The sequence below is a fragment of the Punica granatum genome, chromosome 2 (assembly GCF_007655135.1).
Source record: "Punica granatum isolate Tunisia-2019 chromosome 2, ASM765513v2, whole genome shotgun sequence".
NCBI lineage: Eukaryota > Viridiplantae > Streptophyta > Magnoliopsida > Myrtales > Lythraceae > Punica > Punica granatum.
The window spans coordinates 41,444,262-41,467,312 of NC_045128.1; the positions used below are offsets into that span (position 1 = coordinate 41,444,262).

The following is a 23,051-nucleotide window of genomic DNA, read 5'->3' on the forward strand; positions in this document are numbered from 1 at the left end:
GACAATCCATTTAGTTACTATTTGCCCCCCAAAATAAGGGAAAGAATTACAGTTTACTCCACACACTTCGCCAGTCCCCACTCAGTAAGGTACCAGCTGACCCTGTCTTATTACCTTCCTTCCTTCGGCTGATATCTGCACTGCAGCCTCGGCTGTCTTTCACCTCCTCCCCACTCAACTGGGCTCAGTACAATCATCAAGCTCTGTTCTTTTTCCCTTTTGTTGCATTCTACTTTAGTAACACTGCTACCTCAGCCGTTGTCCAGCAGTAGATATCTCCTCGGATGATGCCCTTTTTGTTCTGTTGAAGGTTCAGTCCATCTCATCCAAGGCTTCCTCAAATGGAGAGTGCAATGATTTCTTGGTAAAGGAGCCCAAAGGGAAGGGGAGTCAAGAAAGAATCTTCTGATTCGGAGGAAATTGAACAGCTTCCACCGTCACTAGCTGCCCCACTACTTCCTCAAGGATGCTTCAGCACCCTAAATCAAAGATGGTGGGGTGGAACAGCCTATTCTACCCAATCGTTGCCTTCGCTTCATGCTTGGTCTTCATCTACTTCTCATTTGGTGACTTTAGCATCAACTATAACACCCCAAGGCCTGAGCTTGATTTTGTCAGAGTAGTGGGGTCACAGTTTGTGGTGGAGGGCAGGCCTTTCTATGTGAATGGGTGGAACTCTTACTGGCTCATGGATCAAGTGGCTCGAGACCGGGGGACCGGCAAGGTCCGAGCTATGATGCGCGCCGGCTCGAAGATGGGCCTCACCGTGTGCCGAACTTGGGCATTCAATGATGGTGGATACTATGCTCTGCAGACATCCCCTGGTCGTTTTGATGAGAGAATCTTCCAGGTATGGACTAAGGGAATTAAATGACAGACTCTTCATTAACACAAGAACCGGGCATGTACTAAGATCTGGTTGGATCTGATAAAATGAATTTCAGTGTTTCAAGAATCGCCCTTGATTCCAAATACAAGATTTAGTTGCAGTTCACTTGATTCCCAGCAATTAATTAATACTTAAAGCTCTGATTTTTCCATCATATCCGATTCGGTGATGAGCATGAACTTCTCCGGACAATTACTGAGCAAGAATCATCGAAGCTAGGGGAGATTCTTTCTATATCGACTTGTCGAGATTTACCCTCCTGTTAGCAGCTTGGTTTTTAGCTGTTTTTGATGTTCATGTTATAACTTGCAGGCTTTGGATCAAGTTATTGCAGAAGCAAACCAACAAGGGATCAGATTGCTTCTGTGCTTAGTTAATAACCTGCAAGCATATGGTGGGAAATCTCAGTATGTCCAGTGGGCGATGGAGGAAGGCGTCGGTTTGAGCTCTTCCAATGATTCCTTCTTCTATGATCCTTCCATCAGGCGATATTTCAAGAGTTACGTCAAGGTATAGTTCTTGTTTCTATTGGTATTCTTACAACTTGACCTTCGATATGGAAGGTGCAAGCTCCAACATGCATTGTGCTAAAAATGGTAAACATATCCATCTTTGCTTTTGCAGACAATCCTAACACGGAAGAACACTGTCACTGGGGTTGAATATAGGGATGACCCAACCATCTTTGGTTGGGAATTGATCAACGAGCCAAGATGCATGACAGATTCTTCAGGAGATACTCTTCATGTAAGATACTGACTTATCGTTCCCTATGTCTCTGAGCTAATATGGCTTTGTTAGTTAGCGTCAAGATTGTCTTGATTTTCTTGTTATTTGTTGGAGGAAGATCGTCTAAGTTCATTTTGGCCATGATTTGTTCGTTGGTCCAAATCATTAATTGTTGCCATGAAAACTGCATTGATCGAATGGGATGGAATTGCAGGATTGGATTGAAGAGATGGCAACTTTCATGAAATCGATTGACAAGAACCATTTATTGACTGTGGGACTTGAAGGCTTCTATGGTCCCACTAGCCCCAAGAGACTGACTGTGAATCCACAACCTGAACTAGGAGAGTGGGCTGCCTTACTCGGGTCTGATTTCATTCGAAACTCCAAGCTGTCAACTATCGATTTTGCCTCTGCTCATATCTACCCAGACCATTGGTAAGAATCTCTGTGCAAAATGAACTTTATGCCCTCCAATACTAGTAGTTTTGGAGGAAACACCCTGTCTTTATGGTGATATGCATCTTAATAACTTCCATCCTTCTTCTAGAAAACAAAGGCACGTTTTCATGTTTTGGCTCAAGAACACTTCTTTTTGAATTACACATTTTATTACCATATTTTGAGGAAAGGAAAAAACTCTTAACATTTCTCCACATCAAAACACATCCTGGAGTCCCGAAAATGGTGGATTTATCGAGTTAAGATTTTGACTATTGGCAGGTTGAAAGGTAATATACAATTTGAGGATAAGCTGGAATACACCTCACTGTGGATGCAGTCTCACATTGAAGACGGGGACAAAGAACTGAAGAAGCCTGTCATGTTCACTGAGTTTGGGTACTCTAACCTGAACAAGGACTATGAACCATCTCAGCGGGACCGGTTCTTCAAAGTCGTGTTTGATGTTATTTATGGGTCTGCCAAGAAAAACGGTTCAGGAGCCGGTACTTTCCTGTGGCAGTTATTGGTGGCAGGAATGGAGGACTACAACGATGATTTTGGTATGGTCCCGTGGGAGAGACCATCTATGTATCGTATCATAACAGAGCATTCTTGCAGATTGGCTAGTCTCGGAGGGTCGGCTCATATGAAGGGCGATATCAAGGACTTATGCTTGCACAGACGGTAGAATCACATCCTTTGCTCGAGAAAGCACCAATTTAAATTCCTGGGAGAAAGCGTGATTGATTAAACTTTAAGGGTAAATTACAGGATCTGTTAAGGGAAATATGGTTTTGGAAGCTCAGGATAGGTTCATGGAAACGGTGCTAAGGATTTGAGAAGGCATTCGTTTTCGGAGTGATGACAGGCTGCTTTCCCCGTAAGTCGCATCGGACTCAGCTGATCCACTTGTGAATCTACATCAAAATGGATCATTTATAGAGCTTTATGTTGTGATTAGGGGATTTCGTGATCAGTTGGTACTTCAGTTTTGTGAATTCTTTTGTACTTTCAGATTATGAACCATAAATTTAATTGCACGAATCTGTTTACTCTCCCGAAAAAAGGGACATTCTGACCTCCTCGTCATATATAGTCTTCTTTGTGTATGCCATTACATGTCAACTTTTATTTTTAGACCATTGACACCATACATAACAAATTAGTAGCTGAACTGGAACTTCTCGAACGACTTGAGAAATCCCAGAGCGGCATCCCGTGCCTTCTCTGGGGGAGGTGTTGATGGATCCAACGGCTCAAACTCAGCTTTCCACTCTGCAATACATTTCTCATCCTCCTTTCCTTTAACAGGAGTGAAGTTGAAGGTGACTCTGTAGGGATCATACATGTTGCTCAGGTCGCCTCCAACTACACGATATGTAATGGATCGTCCTGTCTCAACACTCTCTATCTGTTCAGTCGACTCCTTCACGTAGTTGCTCACAGCTGCGTACAGAGCAAAGGTTTTGATGATACCAAATGGTCAACGAAAATTTCAATAAAAATAAGATCAAAGTGCTTTGCCGGATTAGTTCAATACGGCAAACCAATAAAGATAACAGAGGATGTTCTGCTTCTCCAGCAATATTACTGTCGATGATTCAGGGTCGAATAACCTATGGGGAATTTTTATCCGCAAAAATTGCAGAACGAGAGAGTACCGGGGCCGAGCCTGAAGAGACGGAGACTGCCAGGGTTGCCATTGCCGTGAACATATTCAGCAGAAGACAGCATCTGAGGGTTGATTTTGCTGATAATATCGTTGTCTCTGTACATCTCCCATGCCTTGTCTGCTGACATGTTCAGCACCACCTCTCCTCTCAGACTCTGCATCGCGCTGTCTCTACAAGTTCAGCAGAACCGAACCTTGGGTTCAGCAATGGCGAAGAGAAAGGCGTAGATGTCTTAACTAGTCTTTATGCTACAAACATACAGGTGGTGGTTGGTTTATTTATGTGATAGGGACAAGGGTGACTGAAAGCCCACGTAACAAGTTACTTCTCATGACAACACGATATCTTTCGTATACACTTGTGCGATTGTCCGAGAACGCTCTTGGTCTGTATACGGCGATGTCGACGTAGTTGAGCTGCCTGGGAGTTCATAATTCATTCAGACGTTAGAGGATGCTTATATTACGGTTCTTTTCTTTGCTTCATTTGGTGAAATATAACGCGGACACAATGAAAGGAAAGATCTGTTGCAACGATAATCTAGTCCTCCTGCATCTTCAAAAGATATTACACTCCAGCAACCACCACAAAATCGATTACATATATGTTCGTCCAATGTGACGGGCAAAAACCTAACTATATAGCATGTAACTCAATTGCACCACCTCGGAATTCACATGGAGACAAGCGACAAACAGTACAAATATACCAGCAAATGAATAGGGATTGTTTGCATAAACAAGTGCATGCTAGATCTAGGCCAAGGCGCAAAAATGGACCTCCAACTGCACCATCGTGGAACTCGACACGAGCCTTTCCCTCAAATTGAGTGCTGTTGTATTCATGTATGCGAATTGGCTTCTGATGGAGGCCTCTGAAATTTCTCATTTCCGTTCCCCCCGCCAAAATGTTTGATACGCGTTATAAAGTAAGCCAAGAACCTGAAAGTGTTTCCCTGTTTGAGCTGGCAACAGGTCCTAAGGAAACACTGGTTTCGGAAAAAAAAAATTCAAGTAAAGTACAAAAGTTTTGTTACTGGAAATTATAAGTCGGGCTGGGGGTTGGAGCAGTTCTCTTTGTCTAGCTCTGCACTTAGCATATGATGGAGCAGCATGTCAACTCTCTGGCTCCTTGACTTTGTGCTGCAACCACAATTGGGAAAGGAGTTAATTGCAATACATAATCCTAAATATTTTTCACAGGTTAATTTTGGGAGTACTTCCTAGCTGTACCCTATCAAAAAGCAAAACCACTGCAATTTACATACCCGATAGATCTGCGCTGGTCCTTTCCAGATCCAGATTCCTGAGAGAATGAAACGATCCTTAGTGCTACATAGGTTGTTGGACTCAGTACTAATGTAAAATATAAATTGCAATCGCCCTCGACAGAGGCACAAAATAGATTATCATATGATTTGGATCTTTGCTAAGTTATAGTGTGCAGTGACCTTATCTTGCTCTCCACAGCTCTCTGATGTTTCCATATCCATTTCAGCGAAGAATGCCTCCAGGACAAAGGCAACGACCTGTATTCACCAAATTTTGAAACGTTAAATAATTGGTTTTAATTTCAACCATCGACAAGACGACTCGTAATATGACAGCACAAGCTTAGGCACTCAACTTCAATTTTATCAAATTAGACTTACCAGATTCAAGAGCAATAGCACAGTTATTAGGTAGAAGCTGACGAAGTATATGAGTGTCCAAGAACTTCCCGTCAATACCTTGTAGCTCTGAAATACCAAGCATTGTGTCCTTTAAAAGGAGAAACAATCTGCGCTATTACCTGCACCAATCTATAAGACGTCGAGATTAGAGTACGGTAGCTAAGTGACATACCTGCATCCAGTCTTGCCAGTTATTCATGACCATCAGGCAGAAGAGTGTCACCATTCCATTTGGATAATCATTGAAATTGAAAAGCAAGTAACTGATTTTTGTCAAGAAAAACGATTTCAGGAAGTACAACTATACTAGCTAGTAGCTACTCGGTGAGAACCTGCATATGCTTATAAATCAGAATATTCCAACCTGAATTACGGAAAAGGATACTCATCATCATACAGAGCAGTACTGTTCAACTTAATGTTCCCAGCATTGACAATACCACCGAAGATCTTCAGAAAAAGAGTTCCAGTAGCAGCGTTAAAGATGAATTCACATCTAAACATCTAAAAATAAGTTCACTGGCAACACTCAAGATCGAGAAATTGAATTCATAGGCTCACCTGTTCCCCAAGAGAGCAATAAATGCACAAGATACAAAATATAATTCCAAGGTAGGGCATCAGACTTGGTATGAGGGTCAGGAATGTGGCGACAAAAGCTCGGTAGCGTTTAACATACATCAGCAGCCTTATCAATCGCAACAGTCTAGCAAGAAGAAGATAGCGGATCCTGTCGTGATAAAAGAACAAAAAGTTGAAGTAGACAGAATTCTCCGGTGTATCATGAATAAAAACAGCAGTGCCTGGGAAATTAAATACGGAAAGTGTCCATACCATTCTCCATTCGAGAGGAAATGCAGTCCATTAGGAGATATAAAGGTGATTGTTTCTCCAATAACTGCCAAATAAACACCACGTATTTTCTTACTGAAGATGCAGTTATTTATCCAGCATGTAGCAGGGACCATAAAAACACAGCCAATAACGGATTACCTATGATCAATGTAATCACAAAATCAAAGCGATTTTGGCCATCCCTCCAATAATTTTCAAATCCAAAGGAATAAACTTTTAAGGCCATTTCCAGCACGTAAAGCCAACCTGCACATCACAGAGCACCTCATTGATTCTCAAGCCACTGGTGTGTCACAATAAACTTTTAAATAGAAAATCTAAACAGATGTAGACATCACAAAGATGCTTGGATTTGATGGGGGCAAATCATGGCTATATCGGAAAGTAGTCAAAACAAAATCAAAAGAACACCTAACTACACATGCTGTGGAGCTTCCCAAATGAATATTCAGGCATAGACTGAGTGAATCAGCTAAAAAAATTAACCAAAATAACGTGTTGAAGTCGATTATCATGTCAGAGTTGTCCCAATCTCAGGTTCATATCAAGTTGTTTCCACCAAAAATAAGTGCTTCTGTAGCCTTATACAGGTTTGCAGCAGGTTGATTTCCTATAACACTGGCTTAGCATACAAAAAAACACTGGCTTAGCATATCCAATCATGTCACTTCTTTTAATAAAATTGTAATTATAGCTCCTATTATGACATTAATAATACTGCAGGGCCTGAGCAAGAACTTACCAAAGACAAATTCGACAGTTTGCCACACCTTTTGGCCAGAGCTGTTTTCTATATCAAGCTGAAACCAAGCAAATACTTGAAATGAGGATGTTAAAAAGTCAAAAATGATTCCCATGCAAAATGTATAAACTAGCACTAGATGAACTTGTCGTTTAATCTGCAACAAGATATATTGCAGTCCGTCAAACTTCATACATGTATCTGAAACAGTGAATCTAGGCAGATTCGAGGCCCATACCGTTGTTTCTATTATCACAGCAACCAGATTCAGCAAGAGAACAAAGGATATGATGTATCCAAATTTTGGACTTCGTACAAAGTCTTTCAATTTCTTGGAAATCAGGGAATTGTACACTCTCGGGCATCTTTCGAACAAAGAAGGCTGCAACAAACCACTCACTTCAACAAAGATAACATGGCACCACAGCTCTTTCCATAAAATATCAACTTTGGATCAGGAGAATATCCCACTTACGGTATCTTCCTTCTGGAACCTCAGAGCAATGGCATTGCACAGATCATCAAATTCATCCAAGTTGATCTAGAGAAGAAGGATTGTGATTATCTAATTAGGACGTCTATGGCAGGACAATAATTTTTCAGCATACATAGATAACATAAAACAGAAGACTAGCTGCTTAAAATTTATCCACTCCTAAGCCTCAGCATTGTTGACTATCACAAAACAAAGTCTTGAGTCAAATTAGTTGTACCTTGAAGTCATGGCTATCATCTAGCTCATCAAATATCAGTTCAAATTCTTCTCTTGATATCTTTGGCAGTGTCCTATTGGAGAAGAATTTCCATGAGATCAGTATCGTATGCTTGCAATGATATTTAGAAAGATCTAAACACAATTTCTAGACCATACATATTCATGTACACGGATACTATCACCCTTTGTTGCTTAAAGGGGTAAAGATTCATCAAGCAGATATAGATGGGAGAACATATCGCGGAGCTTCGATAATCTCAATATTCTATATTTTTCAAGAGCTTTGCTTTCTACTGAAAAATAACCAAATCAAATTTAGGACTGAAAGAGTGAAAGGTATTAAAGAATTGAAGAAATTCAAGAAGCTCAAAGCCTGTTCAAGATACAAATGTGTTCCTTACCGGTACTTGTTCAGCTCTTCAAAAAGAGAAATACACTGCTTTTTGTTTAAAGATCCTGCACTCTGTTGCAGCAGAAAAAGCCCGTTACTTATGTGCAAGAAAACAAGAAAAAATTAACTAGGGTATTGGTGGGTGGGGGAAACAAAGGCACTTACATCCTCATCAATGAGACTAAATGCTTTCGCCAATATGCGCTTCCTCGAGTGATCCATTTCAGACACTTGTTTTGCGAGCTATAAATGAAATGAAACACGAATATCGTTTATTTCCTAAAGGGGTAAATAGATAGAACATGAAAGCCGTACAGGCCGTAGAAAGAGACCGTACCTCACCCTTGAAGCTGTCGTATACAACGGCAAGAATCAAGTTCGTGACGAAGTAGACACCCAACAACACAAACAGAACAAAGAAAAGGGCGTACCAACGGGACAATCTGCAAAAGAGAACGAATATTAACCTTAGCATCTCAATACATCAGCGTACAATGGAAACTCGAGAACAGATTCTTGACTCAGCAAGAATCAAAATACTTGCATGTTCCACCACAGAGCAGTTATAATCTCAAGTAATGGAGGGGTGTACATTGAAACTCTTTTAATTGAAATTCTTTCTTTTCTCGTAAAATACTCGCCACAAGACACTTACTTGTATGCTGGTATCCAAACATCTGGGTTGTTGGATGTGGTGAACAAGACAAAAATCTGATATAATGTAGCTCCATATGAAGTAAACTCGGTTTTGCCCTGTTGGGTATCTTCAAACATGACATATGCCACCCAACTGGAGAGCAGAAGGAAAAGAAGCAATAGAGCCTGCAAGCGACCAGAAGCAAGAACAAACAACATGCACTGTGTAAGTTCCATAAATGAGATGCTATATAATTAATTGAATCAAAACTAAGAGGAAAATTTCCGTCGCATAAGTTGGAAGCAATTATGAAAGGTCCTAGGGAGTAAATATACCAGAATATTGAAGTATGTCCCAAGCATGCCGGCTAAAATGACGATGCTATTCCTCAGTTCCCTAGAACAGAAATGAGAATTCGTTGAATGGCACATGTCAAAACTTTTACAAGGCTAAATCTGCTGTGCCAACAATTCATATAGCTTGAATGTTATTGATAAGTGCTTGCGAGAATTCAGCTATACCTTATGCTAAGAATAAAAAACACGACCCTAATATATGGAGCAAGCCTGAATGGAAGAGATTCGAGGGCCACTGGAGATAAGAAGAGGGCATAAACCAGTAGATCAACGACCAAAATCAAAAGGCAAATCACCTGAAAATTCAACCCAAAAAATAAAATCACGTCATCAGCCTCAGCATGCAAATATAAGCGAAAGCACTAAATATATTTATTTTTTTTAAAATCCGAACTTAGACAGCAGAAAAGGTATTATTGGGAAGATGGCAGAAAATGCCTGAAGTTACGCACCTTGAGTCGGTTGAGAGGATTTACCGAAAAGATATGCTTCCCTTCATACGCAATTGGAAAAAAGATATGCATAGCAAGTATGATCAGCGTTATGCCCTGCAAGAGAAAGCATTTGCATGAATACCTACCTAAGTAGTTATTCCATTTTATCCACAATAATATAAATAGCAGGGGGAAAAAAAAAGGATATGCCATACAAATTTTATTAGTTAAGCCTATAACACGGTGAACAAGACAAATATGTCCCCGGGTTAATCAACAGCACGAGAACATTAAGCTTTTGTCCATTTCTTGAACTTCAATAATGAAGAAATGGCGAATGAAACTAATGTTCTTCCATTGTGTTGGACAAGTCTCGCGCTTACCTCGTATATAAGGGACTCGGCACCAGTTAAATAGGGCAGCTCCCCGAGGTAAAAGTAGTCCCTCTGACTGCAAGCATCTGTGGAGTATTCCGAACACCAGAGAGGTTTCTGCAGAAGAACCGGAGTCTAAGTCCAACTTCACCTAAGAAGCAGCTATCGCGTTCTATTGAATGGGAAGGTTTTAGAACGGAACCAACCTCGAAGAAATTTAACACTATGAGGGCGAAGTAGTTAAGGGACCAGAGGATATCGAATTTGATGAAGATGAAGTAGTACTTGGCAGCCCTGTCGAAGTGGGGTTGCTCGAGAATTTCCTCCGGTAACCCACTACCATCTTCAGCCTGCAGCGTGCATAATTAAGTCGGCAAGAAGAAGTAGAACAGCAGTCATACTTTTACATTAACAGCAAAAAAAATAAACCGGCATCAACCCCAGCAAAGTAGAATAGACTTAGTCGATCAAAATGAAAAGGATTTAGAGGATGGAACAAAAAATGTGCCATAAGTATGCTGTTATACGATAAAACAAAGATCAAATCTGAAGCAGACAATCTGACACTGGAACAGATCGAAGTTCAAATGAGAATTAGGAGGCGGATCACTCCGAGATAAGGACAGCAGCTGAGCTGATCACGACGAAAGAAATGAGGCTAGGAATGGTTGCAGGAGCAAGAGTGAAACAGACCAAGTCGACGAGAGCGGCTGCCTTCTGGTAAGGAGAGCCGTAGGCGATGGCATCGGAGCGGCGTTTGAAGCGAACGCGGCCGCCTGATCCTCGGCTGGTCTCTCCAAGCAGCAAAGGGTCCTCCATCACGGTTCCAGATCAGGAAGAAGAGGATGACAGAGCAGAACAGGGGAATGGAAAAGGCAAGGTGTTTTTCTTTATAGAAACATGCATGTATCAGGCAGGCAGGAAGGCAGACAAAGCTTCCAGCAACTTAAGAAAGGGAGAAACAAATGAGAATGTGTATCATTTCATTTCATTTCATGGTTGGATGGATGGATGGAGAAGAGAGAAACAGAGGAAGATAGGAAGATTCAAGGGGGATTCTTGACCTTGGGATGATTGATGGGATGTAATAAATGAGAGAGAGAGAGAGAGAGAGAGAGAGAGAAAGAGAGACCGACAGGGAGAGGGGTGTGTGCGCGTGCCGTGTCCGGGAGCGCGTGAAGCTGATCAATGATCCGAGGACTTCTGCAACGGTTGAGGAAGGAAGGGAGGATGAAACGTGGCGTCTGTCTGAGTGATGAGCGGTGTATCTATGCATGAAGTCAGTCGACTGGTTAAAGGGAGGAAAGGTTACTGAACACGACGACGGGACAGGGACCAACTTCATTTTCGGTATATTAAATTGCCAGATGTGATTTGATGAATGAATGTTAGAGAGACCAAAAAAAGTAAAGAAACGAAAAATGAATAAAGCAGTTTAAATCAGATCAGATCAGATCAGATCAGATCAGACCGTTAATAAGTAGCAAAAAAAAATATACAAATCAATGATGTAAAAGAGATAAAAGAGAAATTAATATATGTCCAGCCAACTTTTTATTTTTTATCTGCCGACATGTTCTTTCACAGAGAGAGAGAGAGACTGTACGTGTCCGTCCATACCTTTACAGAACGGACAGAACTGTCGTTGATGGACAATCTACAACTCAGCAGACCACCCTAATCTTCTCTTCGCATTATTATCCTTTCTTTTGGGTGCAAGTAACGCCCCAGCCACGTTATTATCATATCCACTAATCCCTGGGACGAGATGGCAGCCAAAGAATTAAGCCCCGGGCTATGATGTCGACGCAATTATGACTTCCTCGCTTGCCTGGTGATGAGCTCCGACACACTGTAATCGTATTTCAGTTCGAAGAGATGCAAAAGGGTAGCGTGCAATAAAAAGCGGGCATACGCAGGCGACAGTTTGAAGTCACTGTCATGAGTGGCGTGATCGTCGCCAGCAGATAGAACGGAATTGGGGTATAATCTATAATACAAGTTCAACTGTACGGAGAAAAAGTTATCCTCGGATCAACCGAACCAAATGACGACAATCTCAACTGAGCCCCGTGGTGTGGAAAGTGTTCGACCGACCCACGAATGTTCTGATTCTCATTCGAGCTAACAGATACACAAGGGAAAAGACGGAAATGTCCTTGTACGAGCCAAGCCGAGTGCATGAAAAAGGCAAAAGAGATTATTGTGCTCTCCTCCTTCAATGTCTCCCAACCACACTCCAACATCCTAGCATGTACTCCGACTAGCACCAACATAAGGCCCACAATTCATTCCTTCTATCCTAAGATTCTGTTGCGGGATCTATCCCGATCCTTGATATGAAAAAAGATTCGGGGCCATATATGGTATTGTTCGAAGGAACAAAAAGAAGACCAAACAAGATCGAATAAGGAATGAATCTGTACCATTGACATCTATGCTGAGAATACTATCTGCTACGGGTAAGTCCGGGCAAAATCTTATATTGTATCTTTCAAGGCAAGAGAAACAGCAAAATCTGAGATATGGAGAAGCTACGCTAAATCAGATGCACGCGTTTTACATATATAGAGGAAGAAGGAATATCAAAAGGAAGCTCTCGGACTATGTATGAATAGACTCTGTCCAAAGACTAATTACATCAGTGAAATGGATGGATTTATAAACAGAGACAAAAGACAGAATACCCTCCAAGGTGCAACCGCAACGAACAAAAGAATAGCAAGCACCGGTGTCGAATGAAAACCTCCTTCAACTCACTCTTTCAGTCACCAATCAGGAAATGCAACCTCTTCATGGTAATTGTACAACAGTGATGATATTCACGGCTGCAAGTCAAAATATATGTACGCTTCTATCAGAGACTGAAAAGTGACCATTCCGTAAAGATTAAAAAAAAATGTACATGAAAAACAAATCACACTTCAACAAAAGCACCAAAGCTTTTCATGTCAATACCTCAAATCATACTTCACTCTTAGGCTTTTTCCCGGTAACAATCTGGAATATGCGCAGGCCCCGACTGAAAGCATCGTTAAATAGAATTCTTGTCTGCATGGACTGGAATCCAGGCATCCAAGAAAGGAAAGCCACCGGGATCATCACGATGACTCCAAACATGATATCATATAGCCGGGCCACAGAGACGACAAGGTCCCAGAGCTTAGTCCTCTGCAAAAGCGGCCCAAACACTTGAGCAATCAATATGGCACCCCACCCAGTAGGAATGAACGCCAAGAGACTGGTGAATAGGTCCACGAACACAAATGAGGTGAACTCCAGCAGCGCGATTATCACGAGGATGGCAAGAATTATCACAAGAAACTGCACCATCCTATAGTAAATGTGTTCCCTTGCCGCATACTTGTCCCGAGCATATGAGATGATCAGGTAGAGTCCGAGAGCTACAAAGATGTAAATCCATGATAGCAAGTAGACAGCAATATTGGTGCTTCCACCAGCAATATTCAGCTGGTATACAATACCGTACTGAAAGAAGAAGAATCGAAGATCCAAAATTATCTCCGCAACCTTTCCCCACAGACCAGTCGTTCTCAAATGATCCTGCTCCTCATACCACCACCTCTCCCAGCTCTGCTCCGCTTTTGAAAAGACGCCACCCCGGTACCAAATCCAGTTCATGAAATCATCAAAGTCATATACTGTCTTAAGCCAATCAAACCCGGAAGGATTGAACACAAATGGAGCCATTATAAATGACAACACAAGAAACCAACTAAATATCGTCATGGCTATGTAGACAAAAGTGCTTTTAGCTATAGGGCTGTGGGTTGCATAAACAATGAGAATGAGGCCGAGCTCAATTGCCTTCACGAAATGGCTACGAGCATAGAGCCTGTAGTTCTCTGCGAAGCTCTTGTGCTGCACGACGAAACCACGACCTGTTGCACGGTACTTAGCCCCACCATGGAGAACGGTCCTGCCGAAGAAGTGAGTTCGAGTTCCCATCGAGAACGTGTAGAAAACAGACGAAAGCTGGAGCTGCATTGTTATGAAGTCCCACACAGCTTGAAGGAAACCGTGCTCGAGGGAGTTCTCAACTATCATGGGAAGAGCAGTGAATAGTCCAAGCTGAATGATGAACTGCTGGCTCAGAATCGCACCTAGTGCCTTGTTATTGTTGCTACTGCTTACAGCACCCTCAATCCCACTCAGAGCCAGATAAAGTCGGCCCCACAGGAATGCATACACAGTCAAGATTACCATCATCGTGTTAAAGAAAAACCCGACAGTGGTGTAGAAGAAGGACAGCATACGGAAGAAGTCGAGCCTGTGCCCAAGCCTGTACACGTCTCTGCTGAGGACCTGCTCGCCGTTCCCGCTGGCAACCTTTGCTTCGAACATGGAGATCTGATTCAATCCAACATCCCGTCCCTTGCCCACTTGAATGTACTCATGATGAGTAACATTTCCACCTCGGAGCGTGCAATTAAACCCAGCAAAAATATCCTCGCTGATGTTGATAACCCGGGAAGCTTTGCTGATCCCACCACGGGTCAGGAACCAAAACCGGTCAAACACATCAGGATGACCGTAGTGCATTCGAATCTTCAAAGGGTTTGCCAATACCCGCTGCCCGAGGGTGACAAAGCTCGTTTCCTGGGCAGACATGAACCATGCTAATGAAGAAACTGATCCAGTAAATATGTGTTCACGGACTCCCAGGATAGTGGGCTTGCGAATACCATAATAGGCACGATACTCTTCCAGCAGATTCCGCATCTTGAGTGCTTCTTCAAAGTAGTTGTCCTGGTTCATGTCGATTGTTTGAACTGCGTCTCCGCGGGTGAAGATTAGAGCATGGTTCTGGTTCTCAGGCTTTCCCTCTCCAAGCTTCAGCGGACCAGGCAACTTGACCCGGTAAATCTCCACCTCCCTCTGTAATACTTGGTCAAACTTCACGAGAACAGAGTAGTACTCCTTCTCCTCCCTGTCTGTAGTTACTTCATCAACGTAAGCTACACGCATGGCTTCATTATTCTTCATTAAATACAAGATCTCCTCGGCATGGGGATCCTTTTTCGCCTTTTGGTTCCCGTATATCTGACAGGCAACAACATAGGTATACTTCATCAGGGCAGTACCATACTCGTGGCCTTTAAAGAGAGTGCTGACTGAACTAGCGTTCCTGCTCAAACTCTTCGAAGAAAGAGAATTTTCAGAATTAAGACCATCCACCACACTCCCGTCTCTCCTCATTGAGCCCAGTTCTCTTGCTCCTTCCCTGATGTCCATTTCAGACGCAGAATCAAGAAATGCCAGCATATTCAAGGCCCGATAGTAGTACATCATTCCCCTCACAGTCCGACCCAAAGTCTGGCCTCTGCATGAGGCCCACAGCCTGAGATCCCTCAGCTTCTCTGTCCAAATCTCGTCATCCTTCACCACTCCCTCTCGACGCATCCTCTCCATGAAATTCTTCCACTCATCGTCATAAATCGTCTGAAGGTAGTACAAAATAGAGATGCCATCTTCATTCTCCGTCCTCAGTTGTTCTTTGCTGTAACAAACTTCCTCATTGTAGTACGGAGTCAAAACACTGAATGCCATCATTTTCTCTACCTGAGGCGCATGGGGCATGTTCATGAACAGAGAATTACTAAAGAAGGCAATGCGCCTCCTTGCTTCGAGGTTCACCGGGACATTGTGCATCGAATCACGAGAAATAAGAATTCTGAGCAATCTCCGGACCTGCCTATAGAACTTCTCATCATTGGAATCAGGTAACACGACTGCATTCTCAAACAGCAATCCAGCATTAGAAGAGGGATTGCGTGGGGCCAACCCGTCCTCCTTCAGCTGCTCAGCACTCTTCTTCTCCTTTAGGAAATCCCGGATAGCAATCTCATAGAGAGCCTGTAGGGTATTCACCACCTGTCCTACATCTTTCTTAGGCCTGGCCAGTATCTGAACAAGCTTAATCAACTTCTCGTGAAGCCAAGGCAGGGCGGTCATCTTGAATGACTTGGTGAACTTCTCGATCTGCATAGCATTGTCAATTTCCTGAAACAGAACCGTGACAATAGAATGTTCTTCCGAATTCACCTTGATGATCTGGCGCAGCAAGTGCTTTATGCTATCATAAGCTTCGATCACAGCACATCGACGGTATTCGTTCTTACAAATCTTGTACCAGAGCCATCTATCAGGGGCGTCCACCAATTCCTTAGCTTGGCTCAGGGCAAGAAGCAGCTCATTGCACAGAAGAAAACAGGGCCAGCGGATCACCCGAACATTCCAGGTATTAGGAGCCAGCTCCAAAAGCTCAACCTCTCTATCAGAAATGATATCCTCCTCTCTGAAGATTGTGATTATCTCATTCCATATCAAAGCAAACTTGTGAGCCTCAATCTGATTGGACTCGAGCTTCTTGTACGGCCTTCCGAGCCCATACCTCAGCTTCAGCCGGTGAATGGCATCATTGAACTTGGTCCTCAATGAACCCCGGGCACTCAGGAGCTGCTCCTCGGGCATCAGATTAAACTGAATCGCACTCGCAAAGAACTGGAACCTCAACCTCAGCTGCTCGAGGTTTCGGATCTCACCCAAGTGATTCAACAGCCCGACTGCCGCTCCCACGAAGGATGAATAGATTGAATACCAGATCTGCAAGTCCATGATGTAAATGAGTACCACAGGAGCCCAAAGAAGCCCAACTGCAAGCCTGTTGCTGTTATCGAAGAACTCATGCCACTCGTACTTCACGTTATCCATATTCAACAACAGCTTAGTGGGTTTAACCATGGGCTTAATTTGCAGGAAGTAACTGAAGGCAAACTTAGTGGCAAGCACCGCGATCCAGAACAGACTATACTTCACATTATCTACCAGGCCTTCCCTCAGCCCCCGACCGACAAAAGTTCGGCTCTGGAACCACCAAGTTAGCAAGTGGAAGATCCTCCAGTTTGTCTCCTCGAGGAAGTTCTGAATCCAAGGGATGATAAACAGTGCTAGTGCCAACAGCTCCGGGATGACGAAAACTAACGCAACTTCAAGAAAGTTCACGATCCGAGTGTTTGCTGCTCCCGACCACCTCCGATCCGCGTTCTTCCGCGACCAAATCCGCCCATAAAACACCCCAAAAACCAATATCCAGGCAGCTGCAACTACACTCTTCATCACCATCCTCAGTCCCAGCCGCTTAGTCTCCCTCGACACCAAACTGTACTGCATTCCTATGTCCAGCAAAGACTGGACAAACCGCATGCCACTCCAAGTAAAGAAAACAGTCAATACCCGAACTTGGACATCCCTGCTCTTCAATGCCTGCCATGGGTACTCATCCCCCTCCCACGCAATGATGATAGCCGCCTGCAGAAACAAGATCAACATAACCCACAAGCGGTCGAAGCTCCGGAACAAGTTCCAGAACGATCTCTGCTCTACAAAACCCGTCTTGCCAACCTTCTTCCCCCTCCCGCTCGTCACAAAGAAGTTGCTACCCAGCTCGAGGGGCCACTTCAGATTCTCAAAGCACCTCCTGCTCCAGAAATACTCGTTAAGGTCATCGTAATTCCGCCATGCGCTGTGCGGGGCAGTCCCGTTCTTGCTCCCCTCGACCTCCGCCCTAACGGTGTTGTAGATGGGCCTGACGACGTGGTTGAGGAATGCGTTCTCACCCGATATCGAGGGCAGGACAGGCTGCCCTGTGTTCTCATCTATATAGTCCTCTAGGATCTTGTTCAATTCCATCGCCATGTTGTGGAAAATGTAGCAGATGCACTCGGGAATGAATCGCAAGTTGGCGGCCTCGCCCCAGATGAGGAGGTAGAGGGACACATAGAGGAGCTCGCGTCGGGGATCTGAGGTTGATTGGCGGCGGTCGGAGATCCAAACGTTGGATTTCTTGCCCAGGTACGAGCACCAGTCGGTGTAGTTTCTGAGGAGCTTCTTGCGGAAGCGGCGAAGGACGGCGGGTTCGAGGGAGTCGATGTTGTCGGGGGGAGGGGTGAGGCGCATCTGGAGGTTGGCGAGGTGGAGGACGAGGTGCTCGCGCTGGTTGCGGACGCTGTCGGCCTGGAAGCCGAAGAAGAGGGCGAGCCAATCGAGGAGGTCGTAGTGGGGCTTCCATGGGGCGTAGGGAGGCTTGCGGAGGTCGCCGACGGAGCGGAGGGCGGCGGCGGCGGCGCGGACCTCGGGGAAGCGGAGGGAGGGGTGGTCAGCGAGGAGGTTGTGGATGGGAATAATGTTGTAGGGCTCCTCGTCGCCGCCGGGGTCGGGCCGGTGCTGGGCCGACGAGGGGTGGCGGTGACGGGTGGTCATAGCATGGGAGGTTTTGGAGGGGGGGTTGAGTAAATTGAGGAGGGAGAGTTTAGGGTTAGTGGGTTTCTCAGCTCAGGGCTGGATTTGCTGATGAGAGAGAGAGAGAGAGTGATGGTTTTAGAGAGAGAAAGGGACGGGTGAGAGAGTAACGTGCAGACAAGCAGGCAGATTTGGGGGGGAGGGAGGAAGACGGCAGCGGAGGGGAGGGTGGGGGCCCAGGCGCGTTATTTTGGACACCATCGGTCTTGATGTGTCTTCTTTTCTTCTCTTCTCTTCTCTTCTCTCCTTTTTCAATTTATATTTTAGTTTTTCTCTTCGAAAAAAGAAACATGCACTTTTTTATTTTAATTTAAATCAATGAAACATGCACTTTGCATATAGTTATGGTTATAGCTAAATTTGAAAAGTTATTTTTATAAAATATATACAGATTTGAAATTTGCTCAAAATCTAATCACAAAATTAACGTCGTTAACCTTTCTGTTAGTTCCAGTGTTTCTGTTATTGCAGGAATTAAGAATTTTTATTCTAGCTTAAAAAAAAATTATTATTCTTCCACTAATTCCCAACCAAACCAACCAGCCATTTGACGTTACCGAACCACCATCCAGTGGCCATGTCCGAGTACATCTGCCACGTATCTTTTTAGATTAATGAGGAACTGGTCAATTGTATTAGACATGACCATAGGACAATTTTTGCTGCAGCCACTCCCGACTAGATCGTATGTAAATTTCAAAAATAATGATTTATTTTACAAAAATCCTTTAAATTAGATTATAAACAAAACTTGAGACAAAATACATGTTTTCTTTTTTTTAATATCAAATTGTACTTCTTTCCTCCAATCAATATCCCAAAGTTTCTTTTCCATGTTTTCAATAAAAAGTGATAAATTGTAAGATAATTCTTATTTCTTTTTTTTTTGATTGACTAGATCAGACTCAACTTATAATAGTATTTTTTCTTTCTAAGAGCAAGTCCAGCGAGTGCCAAAATTCGGTGCCGGTGCCAGTGCCCCCACATGGCGGCGCCAGTACAGGCACCGTTGCTGGACTTGCTCCAGCTTTGTGGCACTTTCGAGGGAGTGCCGAGCCAATTAGGCCAGGCCGCGCGGCCTGCTCCGGGCCCATGCGGTTGCTCCCATTACTTTTATTTCTTAAAAAAAAATCAGAAATGAGTTAGGGAGAGAGAGAGAGAGAGAGGAGGAGGGAAAAAAAAGTGGTGGGCCTCAACCGGAGAGAAAAAAAATATTAAAGCGGTGGGTTTAATGCAGGCATCAATCGTTGAAATGGTGAGTATTAGTGCCTTATATTTTTGATGTGGCATCGATGTGGTACGTTTGGAGCCCAACTTGACATCTAAGAGAGTGCCGACCACTAGACTTGCTCTAATACGTCGTTCATGTCAACCGATTCTTTCTTTTCCTTTTTCCTTTTTACTTTTCCTTTTCCTTTTTCTTTTTCTACTAGAAACTTACCCATATATAGCATGGTCTAATTTGCGCATACCATATTTCGACTATAATGATTTTCTTTCAATATACTCATAGATGTATTAATTTAAAAAATGAAGAACAAAATTAAGAATTGGAAAAATAAAAATTAGAAATTAGAAATATAATTTGAAAAAGAAACAAAATAAAGTGATACAACGGAATTTGAAGGTTTAGAGGAGAGAGTAATATGATGAGAGGTTGATGAATGGAAAAAAAAAGAAAAAATTATAAATTGTGTCATATTTAAAATTAAAATAAGGGATTTTTTACTTTTTAATCACATCTCATAAATAAGGAAAAACCTTATTTGAATAAATAATAGTATGAGATGAGAAGTATAAAATAAGATGAGAAGTATATGATAAATGCTCTAAACTTACTTTCGTGCTTAATTTTTTTCATTTTTTTTTCTCATACCACGAAGGATAATATCGAAGAGGTTTAATTTAATAATATTTACATAGGCATTGCGTTTGTCAGACTTTTGATTCGTGATATAAGGCTACTTGATTGTTGTTGTTATTGTATGTTAGGTGATCTAAATTGATCGACTTAAATGGAGATAGAGGTTATTGCTACTATTTTTCAAGTATATTTAAATGATGAGAATATGCTTCTAAATCGTCTTGATATTTGTAGACTAAATTTTTATATTAAACTAAACCAAGAAAACGATCCACGTCTTAATTATTTTGTTAGGATGCATGCTAATATAAATTATGTCAATTTTTTCGGTGTGAATCATGATATTCGGAAAAGTCCAATTGACTCTTGACTAATTCAGTCGGACTATATAAAATTTACTAAAGTGTAAAACTCTCACTGCGTGAATTTTTTATAATAATGAAGTGGTCGCACCATTTGCAATTCAACCTCGTGCAAAGAGTTGATGGGGTGGAGTTCAATGTCAAGCTCCCCATCATCGTTCCAAACGTCTCAACTGAAGACTTGTCTACGATAATTATATAGAAGACTTGTCTACGTTTATACATGCTGTTGTTATTCTTATAATTATATAAAACGAATCGACAATAAAAATAACTCTCTCCGTTATCTGATGAATTTCTTGAAAAATTCTTAACGCCCTACGAAATACTATTCAAAGTAGACCGACGTGAATTCTTGCTTCTAGGAAACATTTTCAAAGTAAAATGAAAAGAAGAACAACGTCCAGAAGAGGTCAGGATTTTTGTTTTCTTCTTTAATGAAATGAAAGGGACAGTCAATGTAAATTGGGTTTAGGGAATTCGATCTTTGATTTCCTTATTAAATAAATAAAGTTCTGAGTTCGAGTCCTAATTGGGTCAATTTAACCTTTTAGTGGATCAAAAGTTCGAACTAAGTTAGTTTGAATCCATTAAATTTTCAGATATGATCATGGATACCAAAACTATAAAGGAAAGGGACAGATTATAAGAAAATTCTGCTAATTGTAGAAGTGACAATGGGGTCTATTTTTGCTATGAATTTGAGGGGCTTTCGTTTTCAGATATTTTTGGAATATTGCTTTCTGGTTAAGCTTTCTGGAACAAAACATGAAAATATCAAAGCCCTGGCCGTTTTGAAACGACGAATAGCTCCAAGCGAACGCGGCCCCGCCCCCCTTGTTTAAAGTCAAAACGCGCCATTTAATTAACTTAAACCAAGAAAATTAAATAGTCGGAAATTTCCAAATGCGAAAGCGCAGCTTGCCGGGTGGGAAAATTACAGAGGCCCTGCGACTTTTCCTTTTTTTTTTTAATTTTAATAAATATAATATAATAAATAAGCGTGACTTTTCATGAAAAGCATATCCGTAATTTTTTTTTTTTTCTTTTCTTTTGGTGAATGTATGACTATAATATATTATAGTGTACATTGTAAATCCGTATGTACAATATACTTTCTCAATAGTTTTTATATTTTCTTCAGATCTCGAAACAATCCATAGCAGAAATATTAGAATGCTCATGTATATATATATTAAGACACATACGAAGTCAATAGCTTGATGTATAAATTGGGCAGTCTTTCTTATACGTTAAGTTTTCCGATATATTTTATGTGGTGCGGGACTCATATGAGTCATCCGATATTGTTCTAAATAAATAATTTTTTTTCACTAGAAGAACAATATGAACCGATGTAATTAAATTGTATTTTTATTTTTTTTGCGACAATTGAATAGAATATACTGTATATTGACGTCTATTTATATATACATATTTTTTGGTTAAAAGATTGACATCTATATTTTCATTTAAGATTTGACCTCCCGGATCCAAATTGTACTATATTTTGGAAATTTTCTATTCCATTTTCTTTTATAAGAAATACATAATTTATTTGTGTTGAGGAATTCATTTTTTTATTCTTTTCTTGTGTATAATTACCTTAAGTCTGACCCTCAAGGACTGATCCATGCAATATATTTTCGAAAGAAGTTGATTTTCTAGATCCGATTTCTTTATAATAATATACGTTTTCTAATACAAAATTGTATAATAAGGAGTGCAAATGCAATGCAATGCGGGACATTTTTATTGAATAAGCTCCGGCATGTGGAAGACAAGGAGGAGCTTCCACGTAGTAAAAGGGGCCCACTAAATTAATGATGGGGCCATGTGGATTGAATGTGGTCCTGATTTGGATTGATTAAGAAAATGGAACCTCAATGCACTAACGACTTTTATACAGAAGAAGTACATGTGAGATCTTTCCTCATTGCCTGTCTTGCAGCGCTTTCTTCTAGAACGAGTAAAACGATACATAAATATATATATATATATATATATTTTTTTTCCGGTGTGCTGATACGATATACATTTTATTTTCTAAGGAAAAGAAGATATGACAATTTAGTCTAAGCAGCATATATTTTGAATTAAGAAAAATATTTGTTTGCTCGACATTATTAAGAAAAAAATAATCACTAGCTATAAACGCATGCCTGAAAATTCTTATTAATGGTACTTATAGGAAGAAAACTATATTATGTTCTTAAAATTTAATGAAATTATGTATCCCACTATTATTGAAAATGATATTAGGAGGACCTTTCAAATTGTGAATAGGACATATAAACTATAGAACTTGCACTATATGCAGGTTTGTATAGAAATTTGTTCTTTCGTGTGAATCCTCATATCTAGAATCTCAATTAAATCCCCGACTAATCTAGTCGAGTCGGGTCGGTTCACTAAAAGGTAAAACTTTCCCGGTGTGAATTTTCTGCATTCACAAAGATTTGAATCCGAGACCTTGCTTAAACGCCAAACCCACTTGAGTCGCTTATTATTTTTATTAATAATCTTTAATTTTCTCATTTTTTCCAATCGCGTTGATTAATCTTACATAGCATTGAGATATTTTAGATTTGA

General features: G+C 41.6%; 4 protein-coding genes and 1 non-coding gene across 5 annotated transcripts; 1 reads left to right on the forward strand and 4 right to left on the reverse strand.

The window, feature by feature from the left end:
* The first annotated feature begins 93 nt into the window (after nucleotides 1-93).
* LOC116195051 (mannan endo-1,4-beta-mannosidase 2-like) lies at nucleotides 94-3,136 on the forward strand. The gene is made up of 6 exons (XM_031524018.1): nucleotides 94-850; nucleotides 1,202-1,399; nucleotides 1,514-1,636; nucleotides 1,833-2,056; nucleotides 2,342-2,746; nucleotides 2,834-3,136. Exons 1-6 carry the CDS (start codon nucleotides 467-469, stop codon nucleotides 2,841-2,843), a joined length of 1,344 nt encoding a protein of 447 aa, XP_031379878.1. The 5' UTR covers nucleotides 94-466; the 3' UTR covers nucleotides 2,844-3,136.
* On the reverse strand, nucleotides 3,111-3,978 carry LOC116195052. Its single transcript, XM_031524019.1, has 2 exons — nucleotides 3,724-3,978; nucleotides 3,111-3,508 (listed from the first exon to the last, which is right to left on the reverse strand). The coding sequence occupies exons 1-2, from the start codon at nucleotides 3,893-3,895 to the stop codon at nucleotides 3,225-3,227; spliced, it is 456 nt and encodes a 151-aa protein (XP_031379879.1). The 5' UTR covers nucleotides 3,896-3,978; the 3' UTR covers nucleotides 3,111-3,224.
* Nucleotides 3,979-4,260: 282 nt separating this feature from the next.
* LOC116195050 (two pore calcium channel protein 1) lies at nucleotides 4,261-10,992 on the reverse strand. The gene is made up of 23 exons (XM_031524017.1): nucleotides 10,605-10,992; nucleotides 10,118-10,261; nucleotides 9,921-10,028; nucleotides 9,556-9,651; nucleotides 9,269-9,399; nucleotides 9,083-9,143; nucleotides 8,766-8,932; nucleotides 8,448-8,553; nucleotides 8,276-8,353; nucleotides 8,121-8,182; nucleotides 7,718-7,790; nucleotides 7,480-7,545; nucleotides 7,243-7,386; nucleotides 7,005-7,062; nucleotides 6,401-6,508; nucleotides 6,242-6,305; nucleotides 5,969-6,137; nucleotides 5,793-5,857; nucleotides 5,580-5,670; nucleotides 5,387-5,473; nucleotides 5,186-5,263; nucleotides 5,003-5,040; nucleotides 4,261-4,877 (listed from the first exon to the last, which is right to left on the reverse strand). Exons 1-23 carry the CDS (start codon nucleotides 10,728-10,730, stop codon nucleotides 4,778-4,780), a joined length of 2,220 nt encoding a protein of 739 aa, XP_031379877.1. The 5' UTR covers nucleotides 10,731-10,992; the 3' UTR covers nucleotides 4,261-4,777.
* A 1,327-nt stretch (nucleotides 10,993-12,319) lies between these two features.
* Nucleotides 12,320-18,354, reverse strand: LOC116198124 (callose synthase 12). Its single transcript, XM_031528468.1, has 2 exons — nucleotides 12,870-18,354; nucleotides 12,320-12,739 (listed from the first exon to the last, which is right to left on the reverse strand). The coding sequence occupies exon 1, from the start codon at nucleotides 18,192-18,194 to the stop codon at nucleotides 12,876-12,878; it is 5,319 nt and encodes a 1,772-aa protein (XP_031384328.1). The 5' UTR covers nucleotides 18,195-18,354; the 3' UTR covers nucleotides 12,320-12,739; nucleotides 12,870-12,875.
* Nucleotides 15,155-15,235, reverse strand: LOC116198331. Its single transcript, XR_004155267.1, has one exon. It is a non-coding gene; the product is annotated as a small nucleolar RNA J33 (small nucleolar RNA).
* Nucleotides 18,355-23,051: the final 4,697 nt, after the last annotated feature.

Coding starts and splice junctions, on each gene's coding strand:
- LOC116195052 (XM_031524019.1), bottom strand. CDS start 3,895: ATGCAGAGTCTGAGAGGAGAGGTGGTGCTGAACATGTCAGCAGACAAG. Junction 3,509..3,723: donor TCTCTTCAGGCTCGGCCCCG/GTACTCTCTCGT, acceptor CTCTGTACGCAG/CTGTGAGCAACTACGTGAAG.
- LOC116198124 (XM_031528468.1), bottom strand. CDS start 18,194: ATGACCACCCGTCACCGCCACCCCTCGTCGGCCCAGCACCGGCCCGAC.
- LOC116195050 (XM_031524017.1), bottom strand. CDS start 10,730: ATGGAGGACCCTTTGCTGCTTGGAGAGACCAGCCGAGGATCAGGCGGC. Junction 8,933..9,082: donor GGACATACTTCAATATTCTG/GTATATTTACTC, acceptor GGTCGCTTGCAG/GCTCTATTGCTTCTTTTCCT. Junction 7,791..8,120: donor GAAGAGCTGAACAAGTACCG/GTAAGGAACACA, acceptor CTTCTCCAATAG/GACACTGCCAAAGATATCAA.
- LOC116195051 (XM_031524018.1), top strand. CDS start 467: ATGCTTCAGCACCCTAAATCAAAGATGGTGGGGTGGAACAGCCTATTC. Junction 1,400..1,513: donor ATTTCAAGAGTTACGTCAAG/GTATAGTTCTTG, acceptor TTGCTTTTGCAG/ACAATCCTAACACGGAAGAA. Junction 2,057..2,341: donor CATATCTACCCAGACCATTG/GTAAGAATCTCT, acceptor GACTATTGGCAG/GTTGAAAGGTAATATACAAT.